The sequence below is a fragment of the Muntiacus reevesi genome, chromosome 1 (genome assembly GCF_963930625.1).
Source record: "Muntiacus reevesi chromosome 1, mMunRee1.1, whole genome shotgun sequence".
Lineage (NCBI taxonomy): Eukaryota > Metazoa > Chordata > Mammalia > Artiodactyla > Cervidae > Muntiacus > Muntiacus reevesi.
In genome coordinates this window covers 168694987-168720472 of record NC_089249.1, presented here as the reverse complement: position 1 = coordinate 168720472, position 25486 = coordinate 168694987, and the positions used below count along the sequence as shown (strand labels likewise).

Below are 25486 nucleotides of genomic sequence, written 5' to 3'. Positions count from 1 at the left end.
ACACAAACCAGGGCAACTACTAGGAAAACTTCATGAAATTACAGACTATCTCTTCATTGTGTTTAGGAAAACTTCATGAGTTTAGGAAAGTCTAGAAAAACTTCATGAAATTACAGACTATCTCTCCAGAGTGTTTCTTTCCTAGGATTATTGGGTCATTCTGCCTGTCTATGAATATTCCACTGCATAGTTTTCCAAGGACTCCAACATAGGCAACCTCTAGTTAAAATGTAACTGTATAAAAAAAGTAAAATCAAAAGTGATTTAACCTACTTAAAATAAAAGTGATTAAACCTACATAAAATAAAAGGAAATTCACACTTAGCACAGCACTTTTTAACCTAGCTAACTGGTAAACACCAAAGTTTCCTAACAAATTATATGGGTAGAGGTTTGGGGGAAGAGGACCCCTCATAATGTCATGGTGGAAGCATAAACTGAAACCTTTGTAAACAGCAATTTGGGAAAATGTATCTCTGTCCCTGCGATGCTTCTCTGAGGAACTCAATCCTATAGATATACTTGCACTTGTTGTATATCTGCAGAACATTTAATATTTGCGTTAACCATCATGCTTATAAGATTATTCACGGTAATATTATTCTAAAAGCAAATCAAAAATAATTTAAATGGTCATCAATAGAGACTGAAAACAAGTATATATTTATACAATGAAATTATACATTCATATAATGGAAGGCTACGTAATCATTAAAAGAAAAAAAGAGTGAAGAAGTATTGCATGTATTAATTCAGAAAAATTCTCCAACATATAGAAACAAGCATTATACATAATTTAGTGTGTAATGTGTTGTTAGACTGTATATTTTCTTATAAACACTTAAAGTATCTCTGGAAAGATGCATAAAATAATACCAGTTGTTGTCTGGAGGAAAACTGGACAGCTGGGAGACAGGGATGATAATGACTCTCTTCACTGTATGCCCTTACGCATTATTTAACTTTGACCTGCTCAAAGCTATAAAATAAACGGTGCTAAGTGAACTCTTCCTACCGCTCTCACAAGTGCTTCATTCTGTTCTGTCTCTTCCTTTTGGCCTGCTACTCTTCCATCCTCCTCTGCTTGCCAGAAGCATCTACACGAAATGTTTAACCTTGCTAGAGATTCCTCTGCTAAGCAGTGACTGCCTCTACCAGAAACCACTGGTGGTGCCAAGACAGTCAGGGTAACTGGACCCTAATGGGTCTCAAAAGAAACCAAGCGAACACTGGTGAGATGCCAGGCCTGAACCTCTTGTGCACACACACAGCCAAGACCCAGAAATCCTCTCATGTCACCCATCAGGTGACACTACTCTGAAGGGTAAAATGTTAATAATGAGTCCAGGCAGAGGTGGGGGGAACATTCTGAGTCCCTCCAGGAGAAGGCTGACAAGGATCTTTTTAGGCAGTGATGGCTAAGTGAGAGCTCTTTGTCAAGACTTGCAGGTACTTATCTTGCCATGACAGATAGGAAGGAGCTTTGTTTTCACAACTAAGAATGGCAACTCCAGGCAAGTAAATTTGAAAATCAGCAAGCTTCAATTAATATACGCAAAGTACATGAATACTACTACTTTTTTACCATCTCAGAGAAGAACTATTACTTTAGCCGGGCCACATGGGGATTTTAAAAAGGGCCTGTTTAGTCTTTACTTCCTAATAGATTGCTTCAGACAGTTGGTCTTCCCATAGCATGGCCAAGAGGACTGGTCTAAACAGTATTCAGACACAGCTGGCTGCAAATCTTTTACTAGAGTACACAGCAAATGCTCTTCCAAACCATCATGCTGAGACATGTACTCACGGCTGCCGTCGATGACTGTAGAAGTGGTCGGCAGGGAGATCTCCTGGTACTGTGGTGACACAATGGCAACAGGAGGCCGATTCTTACGGGGCTCTGCAAAAATGACCCACAAGAAACTGGGAAAAGGGCTTCATAAACTATATCACAGGAGAAGCAGGCCATATCTGAGTGCAGAATATGTCAGTTTCCATTACATAACTGGTGAGCTGAGCATCGCCAAATGGGAAAGTCACAAGATCAGGTTAACGTTCTAACCTGACACACCTGGGATTGTTAAAACCTCTTGGAAACCTGACGACTGCTAAGGCCATGTGCATACTTCCAACACTCATGCACTATCTAGCATATTATAAGTACTATAGCAGCAACTGACTGCTTTCAGGAAGCTGAACAGAGGTGGACAACAAACAAGCTTTGTGCAATAAAGGACTTGGCAAGCAAACTATCTCTTGGCACAGACTGTGTGAAAAAAATAATGGGTGATTTCTCCACCATCCCTGAGCTGATTGTGTGTGAGATAATTAGGCCTGAGTACTGGGAAGGTAACAAGACACTTCAGTCCACTCTCATGAATGTGAACTATAAACCCAGCAGCCTCCTCTTTGAGAAATGATCAAACACTCTATGCTTAACACATTTTTAAGAAGGTGAAGGGATTACTTTGGCTACAAAGTTCAAGGAAGGAAAAGAAAACTTTTACCAACAAAGATAGAAAACAGTATTAAGAATTTGTGCCAATGTATGTGTCACTTTCCAACTACCCCCAAATTTTTCTGAAAATGCAAAACAAGATACCTTGCTAATGCACTGTAGTCTACCAATGAAAGTGAAAGTGAAAGTCACTCAGTCATGTGCGACTCTTTGGGACCCCATGGACTATACAGTCCGTGGAATTCTCCAGGCTAGAGTACTGGAGTGGGTAGTCTTTCCCTCTTCCAGGGCATCTCCCCAACCCAGGGATCAAACCCAGGTCTCCTTCATTGCAGGTGGGTTCTTTACCAGCTGAGCCACAATGGAAGCCCTAGTGGATCACTTGAAAAGGATGATGAGATTTGGATTTCAAGATAAAAGAGGACTGGCAGGGTTTAAATGAGGAATTCTGTGTGCAAAGGCCCACATTTCTGGGAAGAGATCAGACACAGCCTGCCACTGGCCTGGTTCTCTTTATACATGCTTCTCCCAGGCTCCTAATTACAACACATGGTCCTCTCTCAGCATGACCCACTTGGAGAAGCAATTCTCAAGGAGTAGGCCACACTACACTACGGGCCATGTGACCAACTTTTCCCTGCCCAGCCAGGGATGCCAATTAGAATCAAACTACATACACTTCGCCAGGCTAACCTTTTACTCCACTGAACTAGGAATTGCCCAATACGTGAAAGATATTACCAAAAAGGAATGAGAATTTAAGACCCCTAAAGTTAAACCTCCATCTCCTTGGGAATCCTGCAGAGGGTGCAATGCAGACAGGGCTGGGGCCGGGAAACACACCTGGTTTCACTGTCACATTCACGTAGCCTTCCCCGTGAGCATTCTGACCATCTACAATCACTCTGAATTCATAAAGGCCTGGAGTGAGCTGCAGAAGTGAGAGAAGAGCTTTTAGAAAACCACAAACAGCAGCAATTATATTTAAAATAGCATGTATACCTAAATTTTTCAATGCTGATTCTTGCATACTCCTGTTCTTGCACCATTTCCAAAATGAAGAAAGTAAACTAGCTGAAGAGATGAAACAATGAATTAGAAACTGAAAAACCATAGCTCTTAATGTGAATCTTATTACTAGCTGACTCTGAACAACAGAAGGGATTTCAGTATCTCTGTACTCCCATTTTCTTTTCAGAAGAACATTAAGGGCCCAACCATCCTACTTCAGTTATGAAATTAAAACAATCAACTCTGCAAAGAAAAACATTTTGTAAAAACACCAAATAGCTCTCAAATACCTGAATATTTTCCCCTCCTGATTTCTACTAACTGTATGAACATAACAAAACAAAACAAAAATCTCACAATCCCACTGTCCTAATACCCCAATTAATCATATTTTTCTTATATCTGTCTAATCTTTTACCACACACACGAAAAAAGAACTATAAACAGTTCATTTGTTCAGCAAACATTTATTGAGAATCAATTGTACATGGTCATTGTTCTAGGCTTGGAGTTTGGAGATGAATAAGGCAAGGTCCCTGCCTTCAAGGAGCTCATTATTTCGGCAGTATTCAGGGCCTAGCTAAAATCAGGGTATATATCAAACTTGTTACTGTTCTTTCTTTAATTCGTTTAGCATGAACACTTTTCCCATTAGAACAGTCTCTTTAACAGTCATTTTAATGGTTGCAGAATAGTACGTGAATAAATGTGCCATAATTCACATAAGCATTTCACATTGTTGGATATTTGAGCTGTCTCCAAAATTTAAATATTATAACTAATGCTGTGATGAACATCTTTCAAGTAAAATGGTTTTTTTCTTTTGAATTATCTCCTTTGGGTACATGCTAATCGAATGCATGTAGCATTTCTGATCACTTCCTTCTTCCTGTAATGCTCCCCTTCCTCGATTTCCCACTTCTGTGCCTACTCCTCATTTTCTCCCATTTCTTCTTCCTTCCATACCTTTAATGACTGTGTCCCCCAGGACCCCAATTGTAATCCATTTACTTCTTCACTGCATATAATCTTTGGGTGATTTTATCTATTACCATGGCTTTGGTTGTCATCTATTTGATGCTGGTGTACAAATTTATCTCTGCAGCCCAGACCTGCATCCTGATCTCTAGGCCCTTACCCTCAGCTACTTACTGGTCACTTCCACTCAAATGTTTCACAGGCTCCTCAAACTCACTTTGTCCCAAAATGAATTAACCATCTGTAAATCTCCTCCAAACCTGCTCCTCTTTCTATACTTCTCATTTCAGTGAATACTGTCACAAATACACCAACATCCAGCCAGTTCCTAGGCCAAAAGGCTAAAATTATCCTAGACCTCTCTTTCCCAACACCTCCATCCAATTAACTGATCACTAGATTGACCTCCATAATATTTCTCAAATCCACCCACTTCTCTCTATTCCCCACCTTAGTTTTTAACCATTCATCATAGCACAGTTAAGAGCATGGGCTTCAGAGATGGAAAATTCCAGTTCAAATCTACCATTTAATAGCCTTGTGCACTTAGACCAAACCACTTTATTTTTCTAATTTTTAGCTTCGTCATTTGTAGAACAGATATTAATATTACATTTGGGGTTGTTAGGAAGATTAAATGAAATAATTGCATAAAACAATTAGCACTGTGTCTAGCACATGGAAAGAGCTCAATGGGTGGTTTGTACGGCTTATGTTACTTGTTTTTTCACACACACTATTATCAATCTCATGCCTACATGTCTCAACAGACTCTTCACCGTGTCCCCAGTGTGAGCCTTCTCTCCTCCAATCTGCAGTCACGGTGAGCTCTCTAAACTGAAAACCTGAACATGTCATTCTCCTGCTTAAAATCTTTCAAGGGCTCCCTCTGGATAAGAATCAAAGTCCTTCTTCTAGCACACAAGTCTCTGTGCAATCTGGCCCCTACACCCCTCCAACTCATTTGTGCCACTGCTCTTCTCATACCATGGGGTCCAGTCAGGATGAACCACACATAATTCCCTTTTCCCCATATTTCCTCTATTGTTTGGCCCAGTGGACACATTCCTTCCTCTGTCTGGGTGTATTACCACTCCAACCTTTATCCAGTAAGCCAGTCACATTTCACGACCCAACTAGGCCAACTCTCTTAACAAACCTACTCTAACTCCCTGGGGCTTCAATACCCCCTACACTGACCCAGTGTATCCCTGTTATAATTACCTGCTTCAGTCAGTAGCACCTACTAGACTCTATTTTCCATAAATATTAATATTATGATTAGTAACTAGTAAATCTCCAATTCTTGCCACATAACTAATGTACAATGAACAGCTGTTAAAAGAAAGACAGAAAGAGAAATTGCTTGGCCAAAGAATATGAACATTTTTATGGCTCTTAATAACTATACAGAATCCCAAAAAAGACTGAGCCAATTTACACAGTCATACGGCCACAAATAACCTAGCTTATCTCCCAAATTCTAAAATCCTTATGTTACCCTTAAAAGCTGTTTAGTGTATATTTTCAGCTATCACCACTATGCTTATATTCTCACCATAAATGAAAATTTGAGAATCATACACTAACAAATACTGGATGTCAGCCAGCCAGATTTTTGGAGGATTCACTTCTGAAAGATTGTTCCTAACTTTAGTGTGGACAGAAAGTTCTATATTATACATTTTAGAAAATGGTCAAGACTTCTACCCCATCCCTGCAAATGACAGGAGGCAAATTCACCTTGGACAGCTTCAGGATCTGGGAATGTTCCCCTTCCATTTCTCCACTATAGTCTTTAGGATGAGTAATCAACTGCCAGTCGTAGGTGTAGGTTTCTCCTATGGAAGGGCAGTTACAAAAATCATGAAAACACAAACCTACACACAAAGAGGGCAGCCACATAGCCTGCCAGTAACAAAATTTTTCTAGTCTTGACAAGAACTTAGCTTTCAAGATTTCACCCTAATGCTAAAGCTAAACCAAACATTCTGTTGAAAGGAAGGGTAGATTCTGCTGATGGCTACAGTCAGGGCTTCTTCCACTTTCCCCCCAGCCAAGCTCACTCCTGCCCCATACCCACCCTGCTTCGGACCAATCCTCCCCTAAAATACCAAGTTGCTCATGGTGTGGCACCCAGTGAAAACACATGCCCTACCAACCACTATGGATGAACTCATTGGGAACAAAGGCCATTTTCTTGCAAAACTTCTTAGGCAACAAAGAACAGCAATGACTTCTAAATAACATGGTTCAAAAATAGCTTTTTACAGAGTGCTAACAATGCTCGTCTCACTGAGGTCATCACACCCTGGTGAGTTAAAAGAGCTACTTCATTCCTGCTGAGCTAAATAACACACTGCAGAAGGTGGTAGGGAATGGCCCATTTAAAAACAGGGCCCACTGAAATTAATTAAGATCACATGAAGCATTAAATGGTCCTCATTTGCAACTTAGACTATATGACTATTTAGAGTGACCATGGAATCCTGTTATCTAAGTGGAATTCCTACCCAGTTAAAGTGGTCTTAAATATTTTGGGGAATAAAATGCATTTAATGGCTAGGAAAGGGTGAGATTTGGTAGGAAGGTTTAATTTAAGTTACTACCCAAAAAGGGAAAATAAAAGGAAAAAGAAAAAGCCTCAAATGCTTACAGAGAATGGTCATCTTTTTAGTTCATGAGTTCAAAAGTTGAAGTTAACACATAGAACTTAATTCCAAACAGACTTAAGACGAGATTTTACTTTATAAGCCTGAGATATAAGATCTTCTACTCTTTCTTCCTCCAGAAAATACTGGCTTTGTTTTAGCCAACTGTCAGCCCCAGGCAGCTCTAATAAATGTAGAAGTTAGGTGAGGTGAGGAGCAGGAAAGAAGTAGGAGAAGTAGGACTGGTGCTAAGAGATGACATTTCTTGAACTGTAGTTAGAAAAAATTTTTCCACACAGAAAACAGACTCACACTAGTTTAGGAACTGACAATTTTCTCATATCTAAGGCTAGCAACACAGATTTCAAAATATGACGATATTCCTAGGACAGAAAAGCTCAGGGGGATGAATTATGCCTTACAGACAGGAATTTGCCCAAGGATAGGAACATCGGAGTGTAGGTGTGTTAGACAGAATGCTGGTTTTAATGATTTAGGGCAGTGGTTTTCAATCCATGCCTCTGAACCCACAGGGATCCTGAGAGGTGCTTCAGGGTTGCCAAAGAAGACGAGGGGGATGAACGGGCAGAGCTAGTCCTGCCTCACTGTCCCCAAACTTTGAAAGTTTGAGACCATCCAGCTCATGTACCACCAGATAAAGGCTGAAGAAACTGTGAAAAGGAGAGTTGAAAGAATCTGTTTTTGAACTGATGTGTTTTGGAAGACTGATATACAAGGTGATGTTAACTCACCCACATGCAAATAGGGGTAAGAAAAGAAAATACAGTAGAGCCAGGATATCTTTCAGAAAAGAGTGGAAGTAACTGTAGCTCAAAGCAGCTCTTTCCTCACCTGCATCTTCAAAGGCCACCAGATCCATTCACCTTATCACAAGAACAGGAAAGGAAAATGTTTCTTTATAGGAAGGTAGAACGAATTGATTAGGAAAACTCAATTGAGGGCAGAAATACAGAACAGAGACGGAGGGCATTTAGGTTCTGGAAAAGTACTTTTTGCATAAATAGGCCCAGAAAGTAAGGATATTGTACCAGAAATGTGTTTCTAAAATGGACCTAAAAACGACCCCACCCTGAATATAGTATGGCATTCTGTTTAACTAGCCTTATAACTAGCTACTTGACCTACCTTATAATGAGAAGTGAAAGTGAAAGTCGCTCAGTCGTGTCCGACTCTTTGCGACATATAGTCCACGGACTATATAGTCCATGGAACTCTCCAGGCCAGAATACCAGAGTGAGTAGTCTTTCCCTTCTCCAGGGGATCTTCCCAACCCAGGGATCGAACCCAGGTCTCCTGCACTGCAGGCAGATTCTTTACCAGCTGAGCCGCAAGGGAAGACCATCTTATAATGAGAGTAACACAAACCCAATGCAATCATTTTCCATCAAAGTATGCTTTACTTCATGTCACAGACAGTCTTGAGAAAATATGTCAGTCAAACTTTGGTATACTAACATATACATGAGAAATGGATCCTCATATCATAAAAGTTTTCTTAAATAATAAGCTAATAATCCCCTAATTTATATATTTTATAAATCTGAATCTTGTATATTACATTGGGCTTGGGTTTTTTTCTTTAAGTGACAAATCTATATTAGCAGTAGTCTTGAATAACTTCTCTGCAAGTTTTGTATCTATTACCTACTAGCTGTTTGGCCAAAATAAACAGGCTAACTTGAGTCTCAGTTTCTTCCTCTTTTAAATGGATATAATAAAATTTACATTTAATGAGCATCCACTATGTGCTAGGCTCTAAGGTATATAGGTACCTTATATACCATTTGATTTTACCCTTAAAGTAACCTTATGAAGTAGGGATTACTATCTTCATACTACTGAGAAAGAAATGGAAACTTAGAAAAGTTAAACCATCAGCTTAAAATCATCCAGCTAATGACTTAAGGAGATGAGAATACCAGACCATCTTACCTATCTCTTGAGAAACCTGTATGCAGGTCAAGAACCAACAGTTAGAACCTTATATGGAACAACTGACTGATTCAAAATTGAGAAGAGTATGACAAGGCTGTTAATTGTCACCCTGTTTATTTAACTTACATACAGAGCACATCATGAGAAACGCCAGGCTGGATGAGTTACAAGACGGAATCAAGACTGCCAGGAGAAGTATCAACAACCTCAGATATGCAAATGATCCCACTCTAATGGCAGAAATCAAAGAAGGAACTAAAGAGCCTTTTGATGAGCATGAAAGGGGACAATGAAAAAGCCAGCTTAAAACTCACAATTAAAAAAACTAAAATCATGGCATCCTGTCCCACCACTTTATGGCAAACAGAAAGTGAAAAGATGGAAGCAGTGACAGATTTTCTCTTCTTGGCTTCTAAAATCACTGCAAATGGTGACTGCAGCCATGAAATTAGAAGACGACTGCTTCTTGGCAGGAAAGTTATGACAAACCTAGACAGTGTATTAAAAAGCAAAGATATCACTTTGCCAACAAAGGTCCGTATAGTCAGGGGTACGGTCTTTCCAGTAGTCATGTACAGATCTGACAGATGGACCATAAAGAAGGCAGAAAGCTGAAGAATTGATGCTTTCGACCTGTGGTGCTGGAGAACTCTTGAGAGTCCCTTGGACAGCAAGATCAAACCAGTCAATCTTAAAGGAAATTAACCCTTAATACTCATTGGAAGGACTGATGCTGAAGCTCCAATACTTAGGCCACCTGATGCAAACAGCCGACTCCTTAGAGAGAACCTGATGCTGGGAAAGGCAGAAGAGGGCAACAAAGGATGAAATGGTTGTATGGCATCACTGATTCAATGGACATGAACTTGGGCAAACTTCAGGAGATGGTGAGGGACAGACAGGCCTAGCATGCTGCAGTCCAGGGGGTCGCAGAGAGTCAGATGCAACTTGGAGGCTGAACAACAATGACTGACTGAGCTATGATTTGAATCCAGCCTTGATATCAAAGCCTATGATCTCAAGCATTAAACTGCCTCATATCATATAAATATTTGTGCATGTGGAAGCTATATCCTATTCTCATAGGACTTTTAGAACAAATAAATGTATGTAGATATCATTATAAATGAAAACACTATACAAATTTAGTGGATGTTTTACCTGCATCTGGTTCTGGAAGAACAAATGCATTTAACTGAACTTCATTCTTAGGTAATGTAATCTGAACACTGTTTCCAGCAGACACCACCAATTCCTTTATAACTGGAAAGGAAGTCAAAACACAAGAGAGAAGAAATTAGGTCCAGACTATCTTATTTCTCTCCTTTCTTTTGTAGTTAAATTTCTTCTATAAATAATTTTCAGCTACCGTCTTCATTTCTTCATTATTTACCAACTCTCTAGTCCCTTCAAACATGACTCTACCCCACTTTTCCACTGAAAAGATCTTCAGAGGTTATCAACAAAGTGCTTTTAGCAAATCTAATAGCTGTTTCTCAACCTTCAACCTTCACCTCTGTAGCATCTAATACTGCTGACTTCCTCCATCTTAAAAATCTCTTGGTTATTATGATACCGTATTATTCCACTTTCTTCCTTTCTCTCTGAGTTTTTCTCCACTGTATTTTAACTATGGTCTTTCCCTAAGCCCTCCATTACATAGTACTTTTCACAGAATTCAATAAACAGAGTTTAGCTCTGTTTCATCATGTTTATGTTGATAAAATACATAAAATTCCTCAATGAAATGTTGACCACAGGGCCAGCCTTAATTTTCTTTCCATTTCAACTGATATAACCATAGACTTAGATAATTTCAAGAATCTTAATTGGTCTTTCCTCTGCTACCTCTCCCCATTCTAATCCATTCTGTCTTCCTAAAACACCTATTGCCAAAATTTTTCTAAAATACTCACCCACCATTTTACTCTTCTACTTAAGACCCCCACTCACACTTCATGCTTCAGTCCAAACTCCTAATCTGACATAGGGATCCATCATCACTGGTTTACACTGTCTCATCCTTCCTACCCCTGATTCTGCCTCTAGCTATATTCATTTTCCCTCTTGGGTTCCACAGAAACCATGGTCTACGCTAGGGGACTTTGCTAAAACTATTTCCTTCAACTGGGGTGTATTCTTACTTTATTGTAAGTACAGCACTTTGTTTCTGGCTTAAAAGCCAGTCTTCTCTCCAAAAAAATCTTTCCAGACCATTTCAGTTCAAACTAATCTACTTCCTGAACTACTTCTGCATTTGGAACATCCACATCAGCTAATAATTAGATACTATCTTTCTGCTATTCACCAGCTACTTCATACATGTCAAAGTTTCGCAACTATGACATTTTGGACCAATTATTTGTGGGTGTGTGTTGAGGGTGAGGGGGAATCCTGCACCCTGTAAGATGCTTAGCAGTATACCTAGTCACTACCAACTAACTAGATGTCAGTAGCAGTCCTCCTCCACCGTTGTAACATTCAAAAATGTTCACAGGCTTTTGAGAACCACTGATTACATAAATCTTATTTCTCTAACAATAATTGTTCATTTGGATGAGACCCAAGAACTAAGAGAGCTTAAAGAAAACAACTGGCTGGCTCATCCATATTCCAAGACTGGGAGGTGAAAAGGGTTTCCTACATAAATATGAAATTTGAGATTTATCTGTCTGCTTGGGAATACTGCACCTTGGGGAGAAATGAAACCATCCATTATGGAAACTATGGCATTTAGACACCCCAGGATGTGGAATAAGAACTGCTGAAGCAATTTTTAAAAGAGGAAAAAAGAAAATAAAGAAATCACTATACTCAGAGAAAGTGTAATGGACAAAAATACAGCACAGCCCAAATCTTTCACTATTAAACCAAAAATCACAACCATCCTGCCTGAATACAAAAATTATTTTAATGCTGCAGGACTGAAACCCTAGATTTCACGTTATATTACCACCAAAGGAAACCTTAGGAAATTAAAAACTGGCAAAAAAATTCATTTTCACTGGCTTTGCTTCACCCTGTTGACTTTTTCAGGAGATAAAGATCAACTTAGTTTCCTGGATTAACCATTTCCTCCTAGTATCTTAGAATGAATTTATGAAGCAGACCTGTGCTAAAGGAACACTCTGTAAATCTCCCTTCTATGAGCTGCTTTCAAAATAAAGATGCAGAATTTTCTGGCAGTCCACTGGTTAGGACTTAGCACTTTCACTGCTGAGGCCCAGGTTTGATCCCTGGTCAGGGAACTACGATCCCAGAAGCCACGTGGTATGGCCTAAATAAGCGTTTTTAAAAAGAAAATAAAGATGCTATCAAAATCAGAGACACAAACGTTCTGACCTATAATCAGCCATTCAGAAGGCAAACAGTTGTACAGATCCGACTTTCTTCCCAGTGGTCTCTGCTTGGTTCCCTGATCATTATTTAACTGAGTCTAGGCAGTGGAATTCTACTCTAGAAAGAGCCTCATAAATTCCCATAGGTTGGAGCTTACTGAAAAAACGATTGAGAGACCATGTACTATAATTACAGGGAGACTAACAGGATTATTTCTTTAATCTACAGTATTTATTAATAAAAGTCATGCCTCTGTCCTTTCTTCCCACTAAAAGGGAACACTTTGATCAAAATCTCTATTTCCCCATCCTATCTCCAAGGAGAGAAGCAAAGAGCTCACCTGGGTGTGGTGTGGAGCTGCTCTGGAAAGAGGCCTCGGGGGTAGGGGTGGCATAACTGTAGGAGGGAGCCACTGGCAGAGGGTGAGCAATCTGGACTTTCTCAGGGCCTTTTACTTGCTGAGTGCTAGGAGTAGCACCGGGATCCTCTGATGCCTCACGTTGAATTGATACATCTGACCAACCAGGAATCTTCACACTCAGGTCTGTGGTTAACGGATTAAAAATTGTGTCTGTGCTGTGGACCTAGAGAAATGCAAAAATTCATTTGAATAGGCAAAAGTTATACAGTCAGTTTTTAAGATAATGTCTCATGAAATAACTGCAAGTTAAATGTTTTTTTGAAAAATTCAAAACTACCAAAAATACTAAAGAAATTAATCTTACCACCCAAATTGGTATTAAAAAATCTTGATATAAATCTTCCCAGTATTTTGCTATCTATGCAAAAAGTTTTGCTTAAAACAAAGCAGTAATAATCGCTCCATGTGCACTTTTACCTCCTTTTCTCACCTAACATTTATATTCAATCTTTCAACAAATTATTAAGCACTTATTATAAAGCAGACCTGTGGATCCAAAACATAAATAAAATATGATCACTGTGCTCAACAAGTACACAATCTAGTGGGGGAGAAAGGACTAGAAACACAAGTCAAAATGATAACTGTACCTTTAAGAGCTATGACTGAACCAAAGAAACACCATCAGAGTACTTCTCTTTCTTGGAGAGGAACCATGTGAAGAACGATAGTTTAATAAATAAATGAAGACTTTCTGAAGGCAGAGAGTCCTGCCATGAGTTTTAAAGGGTAAACTAGACAAGAGGCTAGAGGGAGAGGCTATAGCCAAAAGAAATGAGATTAACATGGCTAGTGTTGGGAAACAAGGGTCATAAGCAAGTGAGAGGCAGGGTGTTGTAACAGAAGGTAAGCTGGAAAGTCAGTCAAGGGCCACACTAAAGGAGACTGTGAGTGTGTTTAATTATTCAGTCACTGCGACCCCACGGACCACAGCCCCCCCGACTCCTCTGTCCATGGGGATTCTCCAGGTAAGAATACAAGAGTGGGTTGCCATGCCTTCCTCCAGGGGATCTTCCAAAACCACGGATTAAACCCAGGTCTCCCTGAAACTAACATAATATTGTATGTCAACCAAATTTTTTTTAAAAAGCTGGTTCATGCCCTTTGCAGTAAATTCCTGCCTCCATCTCTAGGCTCAGACAGCCACAGATTTGTTTCTGTCACCATTAACTAGTTTGGGCTTTTTTGGAATTTCATATAAAAGGAATCACATACAAACTATTTTTGTTTCTGGCTGCTTCCCCTCAATATAACATTTTTAAGACTCATATCATATCATATTCACTCTTTTTTATTACCAAGTAACATGCCATTATGGGCTCTCCAGGTGGCAGAGTGGTAAAGAATTCACCTGCTAACGCAGGAGATGCAAGAGACAAGGGTCCAATCCTCGGATCAGGAAGACCCCTTGGAATAGGAAATGGCAACCATGCCAGGATTCTTGCCTGGAAAACTTCATGGACGGAAGAGCCTGGCAGACTACAGTCCACAGGGTCACAAAGAGTCAGACTCAACTGAGCGCATGCGTGTGTACACATGCACACAACACACACAGACACACAGTCTACCATTACCGAGATAATACCAAAATTTGTTACCCATTCATCCACTGATGCAGATTTAAGTTGTTTTCAGTTCTCAGCTCTTATAAATAAAGCTGCTATAAATGTTAGAATACAAATGTCTCTGTAAACACGGTTTAATTTACCTTGAGTAAATACTTAGAAATATTTATTGCTAATTACATATATGCTTAATTATAAGAATCAGTTAAGCGCGTTACTCAGTCATGTCCAAATTTTGCAACCCATGGACTGTAGCCCAGCGGCTTCCTGTTGGGAGAGACTGACTGAGGGGGAAACTGGGACTGTTCTGATGGGCGGGGCCATGCTCAGTAAATCTTTAATCCAATTTTCAGTTGATGGGTGGAGCTGTGTTCCCTCCCTGTTACTTACCTGCGGCCAAACTATGGTGGAAGCTTCCATAAGCCTCTTAACCTTCTCCATCAATAGGCAGACAGACTGAAAACCACAATCACAGGAAACTAACCAATCTGAGGGGCGGAGGGGCGGCCTTGAGGAAGTACCCCTCATCCAAGGTAAGGAGCTGCGGCTGCGCTTTGCTGGAGCAGCCGTGAAGAGATACTCCATGTCCAAGGTAAGAGAAACCCAAGTAAGATGGTAGGTGTTGTGAGAGGGCATTAGAGCGCAGACACCCTGAAACCATAACCACAGAAAACTAGCCAATCTGATCACACGGACCACAGTCTTGTCTAACTCAGTGAAACTAAGCCATGCCGTGTGGGGCCACCCAAGATGGACAGGTCATGGTGGAGAGGTCTGACAAAATGTGGCCCACCGGAGAAAGGAATGGCAAACCACTTCAGTATTCTTGCCTTGAGAACCCCATGAACAGTATGAAAAGGCAAAAAGACAGGACACTGAAAGATGAAATCCCTAGGTCGGTAGATGCCCACTATGCTACTGGAGATCAGTGGAGAAATAACTGCAGAAAGAATGAAGGGATGGAGCTAAAGCAAAAACAATACCCAGTTGTGGATGTGACTGGTGATAGAAGCAAGGTCCACTGCTGTAAAGAGCAATAATGCATAGGAACCTGGAACGTTAGGTCCATGAATCAAGGCAAATTGTAAGTGGTCAAACAGGAGATGGCAAGAATGACTGTGAACAGTCTAGGAATCAGCGAACTAAGATGGACTGAAATGGGTGAATTTAACTCAGATGACCATCGTATCTACTACTGTGGGCAGGAATCCCTTAGAAGAAATGGAGTAGCCATCATGGTCAACAAAAGAGTCTGAAATGTAGTACTTGGATGCAGTCTCAAAAATGACAGAATGACCTCTGTTTGTTTCCAAGGCAAACCATTCAATATCATGGTAATCCAAGCCTATGCCCCAACCAGTAACGCTGAAGAGGCTGAAGTTGAACGGTTCTATGAAGACCTACAAGACCTTTTAGGACTAACACCCAAGAAAGATGTCCTTTTCATTATAGGGGACTAGAATGCAAAAGTAGGAAGTCAGGAAACACCTGGAGTAACAGGCAAATTTGGCCTTGGAGTACAGAATGAAGCAGGGCAAAGGCTAATAGAGTTTTGCCAAGAGAACACAGTGGTCATAGCAAATATCCTCTTCCAACAACACAAGAGAAAACTCTACACATGGACGTCACCAGATGATCAATACCAAAATCAGACTGATTATATCCTTTGCAGCCAAAGATGGAGAAGTTCTATACGGTCAGCAAAAACAAGACCGGGAGCTGACTGTGGCTCAGATCATGAACTCCTTCCTGCCAAATTCAGACTTAAATTGAAGAAAGTAGGGAAAACCACTAGACCATTCAGGTATGACCTAAATGAAATCCCTTACGATTATACAGTGGAAGTGACAAAGTCGAGGGATTAGATACGATAGACGGAGTGCCTGAAGAACTATGGACAGAGGTTCATGACATTGTACAGGACGCAAGGATCAAGACCATCCCCAAGGAAAAGAAAAGCAAAAAGGCAAAATGGTTGTCTGAGGAGGCCTTACAAATAGCTGTGAATAGAAAAGAAGCGAAAGGCAAAGGAGAAAAGGAAAGATATTCCCATCTGAATGCAGAGTTCCAAAGAATAGCAAGGAGAGATAAGAAAGCCTTACTCAGTGATCAATGCAAAGAAATAGAGGAAAACAACAGAGTGGGAAAGACTAGAGATCTCTTCAAGAAAATTAATGATACCAAAGGAATATTTCATGCAAAGATGAGCACAGTAAAGGGCAGAAATAGTATGAACCTAACAGAAGCAGAAGATATTAAGAAGAGGAGGCAAGAATACACAGAAGAATTATACAAAAAAAAAGAAGAGGAAAAGAATACTAACAGAGATAAAGAGGATACATGTTACCATGATAAGGGTCAGTTCATCAAGGAGACACAATAATCCTAAACATTTATTTATCTATAACAGAACTTCAAAGTACAAGAAGCTAATCTAACACTAGGAGAAACAAATATATCTACAAAATAGAGTGTGATATTTCATTATCTCTCTAAATAATTGATAGAAATTAATAGAAAATAAGGATACAGGAGATCTGAACCACACTAACCAAACTGATCTGACATTGATATAAAACTTGCCCAACAATAACAGCAGTATATATATTCATTTCAAGTACACATGGAACATTTACCAAGATAGACTGTATTCTCAGCACTGAAACAGAGACTTAACAAATTTAAAAAGATTTAAGTCATACAGCGTTCACTGGCTACAACAGCACTAAATCCCCCAAACATTTGGGAACTACATAATACACTTCTAGATAATCCAAAAGTCAAAGGAATAAGCAAAATGGAAATTTAAAAGTATTCTGAACTGAATGAAACTGTAAACACAAATACCAAAATCTGTAGGATGTGACTAAAACTGTACTTACAGGGAAATTTATAGCACGAAAATGCCCATATTAAAAAGAAGCAAGTCTCAAATAAACAACTTCAGATTACACCTTAAGAAAACTAGAAAAAAAGAGCAAATGAAATCCAAATTAAATAGCCATGAAATAATAAAAAATTAGAACAAAATGAAATGAAAAGATAAAATTTAGAACAAAAATCAATGAGAGTCAAGAGAAAGCAATAGAGAAAAAGAAATGAAACCAAGGATTATTTTCAAGAAAATCTATCCAGACTGATCAAAAGGAGGGAAGGAAAGCATTTTCTATCCTTTTCCAGTCCTAACTTTAAAATCTAAAACTATAGAACTTTTGGAAGAAAACTTAGGAGAAACCTTTCTTAGATAGAAGATCAAAAGCATGATCCAGTGAAAAAATGGCTAGGCTCCTCAGCCCACAGATACTTCAATTAAAAATTTTTTTAAAAGTTTTTTTTAAAACACAGCTTACAGAATGAAAAGCAAGCCAGAGACTGAGAAAATATTTGTAAAACACATATCTGATAAATTACTTATATGCAAAATATGTGTGTGTGTGTGTGTGTGTGTGTGTGTGTGTGTGTGTATACACACATATGAAAACAATACAATTTTTTTAATGGGGGAAAACATGAACTTTACCAAAAACATATGGATAGCAAATAAGAAAAGATGAACATGAAAAGATGTTCATCACCATTAGTAATTAGGGAAATGCAAACAAAACCATAATGAGATACTATTACATTATTACCATATCTAAAATGAAAAAGACTCATACCAAGTGATGGTGAGAATGCAGAGGAATGAGAACTTTCATACATTACTAATAGGAATGTAAAATGGTACAACTATTTGGGAAATAATTTGGTAATTTCTTAAAATATTAAATACAGAACCTATGATATGACCCAGCTATTCCACTCCCTGGTATTTACCCAAGAAAAATTTAAAGGTAGGTTCATACAAAGACCACACAAATGTTCCTAACAGCTTTATCTATAGCCAAAACCTGGAAAAACCCAAATGTCCACCAACAAGTGGATAAACAAATTATGACATGCCCATACAATGGGACACTGTGCAGTAACAGAAAGAAACCAACTGCTGACACATACAACAAGGATGAGCATCAAGGCGCTACGCAAGTGAAAAGGTGAGACACGAAAGAGCACATGCTGCATGGCCCAATCGTATCACAGGTCCCGACAAGGCAAACTCACAGAACAGAGGCTGCCTAGGGCTGGGAGAGCGAGCAGGGAAGGCACAGGGGACTGCGGCTCGTTTCGGGCAAACGAGCACCAGGAAGTTATGGGGCTATGGAAATGCTGACCGGCTGTGGTTATGATATACAACTCTCTGTTGTTGTGGTTTAGTTGTGAAGTTATGTCTGACTCTTTGGGACCTCATGACTGTAGCCTCCAGGTTCCTCTGTCCGTGGGATTTCCCAGACAAGAATATTGGACTGAGTTGCCATCTCCTTCTCCAGGCAATCTTTCTAACCCAGGAATCGAACCTGTGTCTCTTGCATTAGCAGGCAGATTCTTTACCACTGAGCCACGGAGGAAGCCATACAACTCTCTACATTTACTAAAATCACTGAATTGTACACCTAAAAGGAGTGAGCTTTATGGTATGTAAATTATATCTCAATAAAATTGTAAATTATACCTCAATAAAAGAAGGGAATATAAGGTATGATTATATTTAAAAACTCTAGAAAATCTATAATAACCTAAAGCAGACCAGTGGTTGCCTGGAATAAGGGAGGGAATGGAAAGGAAAGACAGGAGGAAACTCTGGGAGTAACAGATATGTTCATGATCTATTTTTGTAGTCATGATTTTATGGGTATATACATATGTTAAAAATAATCAAATTATCCACTTTAACATGCACAGTTTAGGGAGTTCGCTGGTGGCCCAGTGGTCAGGACTCCATGCTTCCACTGCAGGGGGCACAGGTTCGATCCCTGATCAGGGAACTAAGACCCCACAGGCTGCACAGCACAGCCAATAAACAAATAAACAAACCATTGAAAGAATGTACAGTGTATGATGTGTCAATTATATGACAATAAAGCTGTTCTTAAAAAGCATGGTGTCGTGCTCACTTCAGTAGCATGGTGTCCACAGAAGACCAAAGACCCTATTCAGTGTGGTTGGAGTGGAAAAGAGAAGGCAGTGCCAGAAGATCATTCATCCAGCCAAAAATGTACTACTGATGGATGCACAACGTCACCTTCTCCTCATTAGACTGCTTCCACTTTTTTATTAAATAAATACTATCTCACCGTTGAGTGTGAAGCTCTTTCTTTTCTAGGAATTACTGCTTTAGAATGAATTCCCAGAAGTAGAAGCATAGGAATATTTCTAAGTAAGGCAGGCAGATTTTTATTTTTAAAGAAGCAGTTTATTATCATTATTTGTTTATTTTTAAAGAAACAGAAAAAGGAGATATGGAACAAATTATTTTACTTCAGAAAACTATGAAGTAATACTGAAAGATTTTTAGGGATGATATAGGGTCAGGGAGACTTGGGTAGAATTCCCTTGGGACAATTTTTTCTGGCATTTGACAGAAATCATAAAAACTAACCCAACTGCATAAATCATGCCCCTGATACCAACACCTGTTTCTTCAAGGAAGCTTTATTCAGAATGATGAAAGGTTTCTATTCACACTCTTTTTCTCCATCCCTTCATTTCTCTCCCCCTTCTCCCACTTCTCCCATCTTCCTTCTTCCCTACCTCTACTCTGGGCCTACCTTTTACACATAGGGCAAGCCAGACCCACTGATTAATATCGTAATTCAAAATGACAAAAAATTTCCTCCATCATAAGCAAAACAGAATTGTTCTGAGTAGGAGCCTGCAGGGTATACATGGCATGTTGATACTTATCCAGGTAGTATCACCACTGTCCAGATAGGAGCTCTCCTTCATAAGACACATGCTACACTAATGTCTACTAAATACTAAAGAGTGATTCACAAAAACTCAGCCCTCAACACATTTTTAGTTGAGACACAACTATATTAAAACAAAAACTACCATTGTCACTAACAAAAATCCTACCAGAGGAAAGATATCTCTCAGTAGCAAAGCCGGGGGGCTGAATGACACATCCCAACCCAATTCTCAGCAAAAGCTGAGATTAGAACATGGCAGGGTTTATCTTTGTAATAGTCAGTTACAAAGTTATGTCTCTCAAAATCTCCTTGAGAAACTAAGACCATTCATGAAAAGAGAAATGGGGAGGGATGACAGGAGTGTTAACTAAGATATGACTGGTTTTGAGATTGTTTTCCCCATGGCTCAAGTTCGGCCAATTAGCAAAAGGCTGATAATGGAGCCACAACAAAACTCTCTTTACTTCTTGCTTCATAAGTCAACTTACAAAGTAGTCAACAAACACATTTTCAAATTTATTTCGCGCAGTAAAAAAGCAGATAATCACATCAACCAAAGACTAAAACCACATGATCATCTCAATAGATGCAGAAAAAGCATCTGATAAGATTCAACATCCATTCATGATAAAAGAAACTCTTACCAAAGCAGATATAAAGAAAATATATCTTAACATAATAAAAGCCACTTATGACAAACCTACAGCCAACCCAATACTTAACAGTAGAAAGCTGAAAGCCTTCCCAATAAATTCTGTAAAAAGAAGAACTTCTAACAGTATTGGAAGTTCTAGTCACAGCAATCAGACAAGAAAAAGAAAGAAAACGTATCCATATTAGCAGGGAAGAAGTAAAATTATCACTGTATGCAGAGGACATGATACTCTCTCTATACACTGAGAAAACTATAAAGACTCCACACAAAAACTGTTAGAACTGATGACTGAATTCAGCAAGGTAGCAGGATATAAGATATATAGGGGAAAAAAAAAGATATATAGAGTATGTAGAAATCTGTTGCATACTAATAATGAAATATCAGAAAGTATAAAAAATTCCATTTAAAAATCACATCATATAAGACCAGATACTATAAAACTCTTAAAGGAAAGCATAGGCGGAACACTCTAACATAAATCTCAGCAAGATCTTTTTTGATCCACCTCCTAGAGTAATAAAAATACTACTAATTAAACTTAAAAGCTTTTGCACAGCAAAGGAAACCATAAAGAAAACAAAAAGACAACCCGCAGAATGGGAGAAAATACTTGCAAATGAAGCCACTGACAAGAGATTAATCTCCAAAATACATGAACAGTTTATATAGCTAAATATTGAAAAAACAAACAACCCAATCAAAAAATGGACAGAAGACCTAAATAGACGTTTTTCTAAAGAAGATACAGATGGCCAACAGGCACATGAAAAGATGCTCCACATAGTCAATTGTTAGAAAAATGCAAATCAAAACTACAATAAGGTACCACTTCCCAACAGTCAAAATAGATATCATCAAAAAGTCTTAAAATAATAAATCCTGGGAGGGTATGGAGAAAAGGAAACCTTCCGACATAGCTGGTGAGAATGTAAACTGGTGCAGCCTCAAAAAACCTCAAAAAACTAAAAAGAGAGTTACCATATGATCCAGGATCATGCATCTAGAAATATATGTATCTATATATATACCATATATCTAGAAAAGACAAAAGCTCTAATTGAAAAGATACATGCACCCCAACTGCTCACAGCAGCACAGACATGGAAGCAATAGATAAATGGATAAAGATGCGGTGTGTAAATATATACATATACATAGACACGCACACAATGGAATACTGCATGCATACATGTGAGCTCAGTGATGTCCAACTCTTTGTGGTCCCACGGATTGTAGCCCACCAGGCTCCTCTGTCCATGGGATTATTCTGGCAAGAATACTGGAGTGGGTTGCCATTTCCTACTCCAGGGGATCTTCCCAACCCAGGGATTGAACCCATGTGTCTCCTGCAGCTCCTGCATTGGCAGATGGATTCTTTACCACTGGGAAAGCAATGGAATATTACTCAGCCATAAAAAAAGAATGAAACAATGCCATATGCAGCAACATGGATGAAACCTAGAGATTATTATACTATGTAAAGTAAGTCAGACACAGAAAAACAAATATTATATCATTCAAATGTGGAATAAAAAAAAAAGTGAAAATGAACTTACTTACAAAATAGAAACAGACTCACAGACATAGAAAACAAATGTATGGTTACCAAAGGGGAAAGTGGCAAGGGGGGGTGGGGAGGATAAATTGGAAGTATGGGATTAACAGAAGCATACTACCATGTGTAAAAGAGATAAACAACAAGTCTCACTGTATAACACAGGGAACTATATTCAGCATCTTATAGTAAACTGTAATGGAAAAGAATCTTTGAAGTATGTATCTATACATTCACGTAACCAATTCCCTTTGTTGTAACAGCTGAAGCTAACACAACAAATCAACCATACTTCAACTAAAAAAAACAGCAGATAATCAGATAAAAGAACCAGAACTCAGATTAGAGGAGAAAGGGTACAGTTACAGTGGAAGAAAGAATAAGGAGAAGGTTCAGGCACTAATGCCTTTAAAAAGGAAAAGTACAGTAACAGGGACTTTTAACAAACACTCTGATGCATTTACTCGGGGCTGTGCGGGTCTTTGTCGCTGTGGGGCGTCTCCCGCTGCGCGGCACAGGCTCCAGGACGCACAGGCTTCAGTGGCTGCAGCACGGGGGCTCAGCAGTTGCCGCTCCCAGACTCTAGAGCACGGGTTCAATAGTTGCGGTGCGTGGGCTTAGCTGCTCCTCAACATGTGGGATCTTCCTGGACCAGGGACTGAACTGTGTCTCCTGCACGGGCAGGCAGCTTCTTTATCACTGAGCCACCGGGGAGGCCCTAGGAGGGATGCTTGGATACTCACAACAAAGAAACAGGCTGCCCAGTTTTTCCCTCAATGCAACAAGCCACTCAGGTAAGATTAAAAGGGTGGAGGACGGGGGCTGTCGAGGATGTGTTTAGTGAACATATACACACAGACAACACGGGAAGGGCCTAGGTCACTAAGATGTGAGAAACCCACAACCCTGGTCCAGGCCAAAGGGCTGGAAGGGAACCTGGGGCTAATAAAAATTTTGGTGTCTGCTGCTCAGATAACTGAGAATGAGAAGCTCTCAGATAACTGAGAATGAGGAGCTGAGAATGGAGAAAACTAGGTCCTCAGAGATTCCAAATGTGTCAGGAAATAATAACCAGAAGAACAAAAGAACCCTTGGTAAAAATTTCACAAGTCTAAAGGATTAAAGGAAAGATTTAAAAACAAAAACTACGAGAAAGCAACCAAGTGGAAAACCCTGAAAAACAAACCAAACCAAACCAAAAGTACAGATGAGGGAAACAAAACTGCTTGGGTTTCTGTCCTTGGTTATGCAAGGCTCTTTGCTGCTGCTGCTGCTCACACCCCACGCCTCTATCTTATGGTAAGAGGTAAGTTCCAACCTTCCGTAGAGTCGGCACAAGTTTTCCTTTGTGATAAAGACTGCAGAGAAGTGTCCAAGGGCTTGGCTCATTTATTCTTCTCAGTCATGTTTTCTACAGAAAGCCACTTGCTTATAGGGGTTGAAAAGGTGTAATATTGTCTACAAATGGGGAGATGGTGCTGGTAGAGAGAAAGCAGCACCTCAGATCTTCTGAAGTCAAAGCTTACATGTGGGGATACCTAATTGGGCCTTTATTTCCGGGGCTCAAAGAGAACACTCTCCTTTCAGAAAGCAGGATTGGCAGCAGTTAATGCCAGTGACTGAACTCCTTGTACTGCAAACGTTCCTGTACCCAGTCAACAAGCTTTCATGCTCTTCCCACCAACAACTCAGAGGTTCATGACATAGAAAGGATAAAGTACTTAAACCAACAGTACAAGCTTCTCCTTTTCTAAGCTGAGAAAGGTGAATAAATTCACGGCATTCCTTTCCACTTCTAGAATTGTAAAAGTTCACAATATCTACATATTTTCAAAAGAATGAAAAAATGCTACTGACAACCCCAGGCCTTTGCAATTCTGTACGCATTTCAGGCAGAGACAAGAGTAATTTTCCATGCAATTTCTTCCTCCTTTGGATGCAGACTTGCTTGACCTACCCTAGTGAAAACAGTACAAACTAAAAACTAATGCTGCTACTCAGTCTTCCCTAATTAGAAGACCTGCAGTGCATACAGTTCTCTTACTCTCTCTAGTATGTTAAACAGAAGTTTGAACTCCAAGTCCTCTTCTGAAAGAAAGGTCTAGCAATGAAACATTCTGAATGCACAAGGTGATCGGACCACCCCACCAGAGCTATCCACGGCCTTCAGGATGAGAATGAAACCCCTAAGCATGGTATAAGGTCAAATTTCACTTGTCTGGATCTGAAGACTTCACTCTCCCATTTTTCAGCAATGCTTACAGTTCCCAACATGTAATGCCAAACTATGTAATGTCTCTGTGTGACACTGCACAAAGCCCACTTCCATGCCAGGGTTTCAAAGTTCAAGCTCAATATTCTTTCCTCCGTGTCCACCCACTCTCCATGTTAGACCATAAAGCTTGAGAGCCTGTCCGTGCTTGTATGCGTGCTAAATCGCTTCAGTTGTGTCTAACTCTGCCACCCTATGGACCACGGCTCACCAGGCTCCTCTGTCCATGGCATTCTCCAGGCAAGAATACTGGAGTGGGTTGTCGTGCCCTCCTCCAGGGGATCTTCCCAACCCAGGGAATGAACCTGCTTCTCTTATGTCTACCTACATTGGCAGGTGGCTAGCAGCAATTTATTGCCACTGTCTATGACTGGTGAACAACAAGAAAAAGAATTCCTCAGCCAACGCAACTTCAGGATCCTCCCCCTACCATATACCTGAATTCTGTAAGGCCTAAGTTTGAGTTTCACCATCTTCCAGTAGACTGTCAGCCTAAACCTATCATAGGTCTAACTTTACTTGTCTTATTTTATGGATCACAGTTATCCTGCAGTGGTCTGACTGGGCTCATCTCTGCCAATGTTGCGTTCAGTGACTTCATGTTGTAGCTTGAAACTGGTCATGGTGGTAGTATTTACACCACATAAATTAGCAGAGTCTACAACTCGGGATTTGACTTTGTTTTACAGGGGGAACACAGCCCAGTTGTTAAACACTAACCACACCACACCTGTTCCCAATCTCTTTTTCTCTTCCAAAAATTTCATTGAATTGTCTGGAATTTCTATTCCATATGATCAGAAAGTCACCAGTATGCTCAGTACCTTCATATT

General features: G+C 39.7%; 1 protein-coding gene across 1 annotated transcript in view; it reads right to left on the bottom strand.

Annotated features, from left to right (window-relative positions):
• Positions 1-25486, bottom strand: part of KIAA0319L (KIAA0319 like) — a 90617-nt gene that overhangs the window by 25223 nt on the left and 39908 nt on the right. Inside the window, exons 3-7 of the mRNA XM_065916657.1 lie at positions 12734-12977; positions 10216-10317; positions 6191-6288; positions 3302-3389; positions 1808-1900 (exon numbers count right to left, since the gene is read on the bottom strand). Of these exons, the coding sequence (XP_065772729.1) occupies positions 1808-1900; positions 3302-3389; positions 6191-6288; positions 10216-10317; positions 12734-12977 (625 nt within the window). The remainder of the gene's footprint in view (positions 1-1807; positions 1901-3301; positions 3390-6190; positions 6289-10215; positions 10318-12733; positions 12978-25486) is intronic.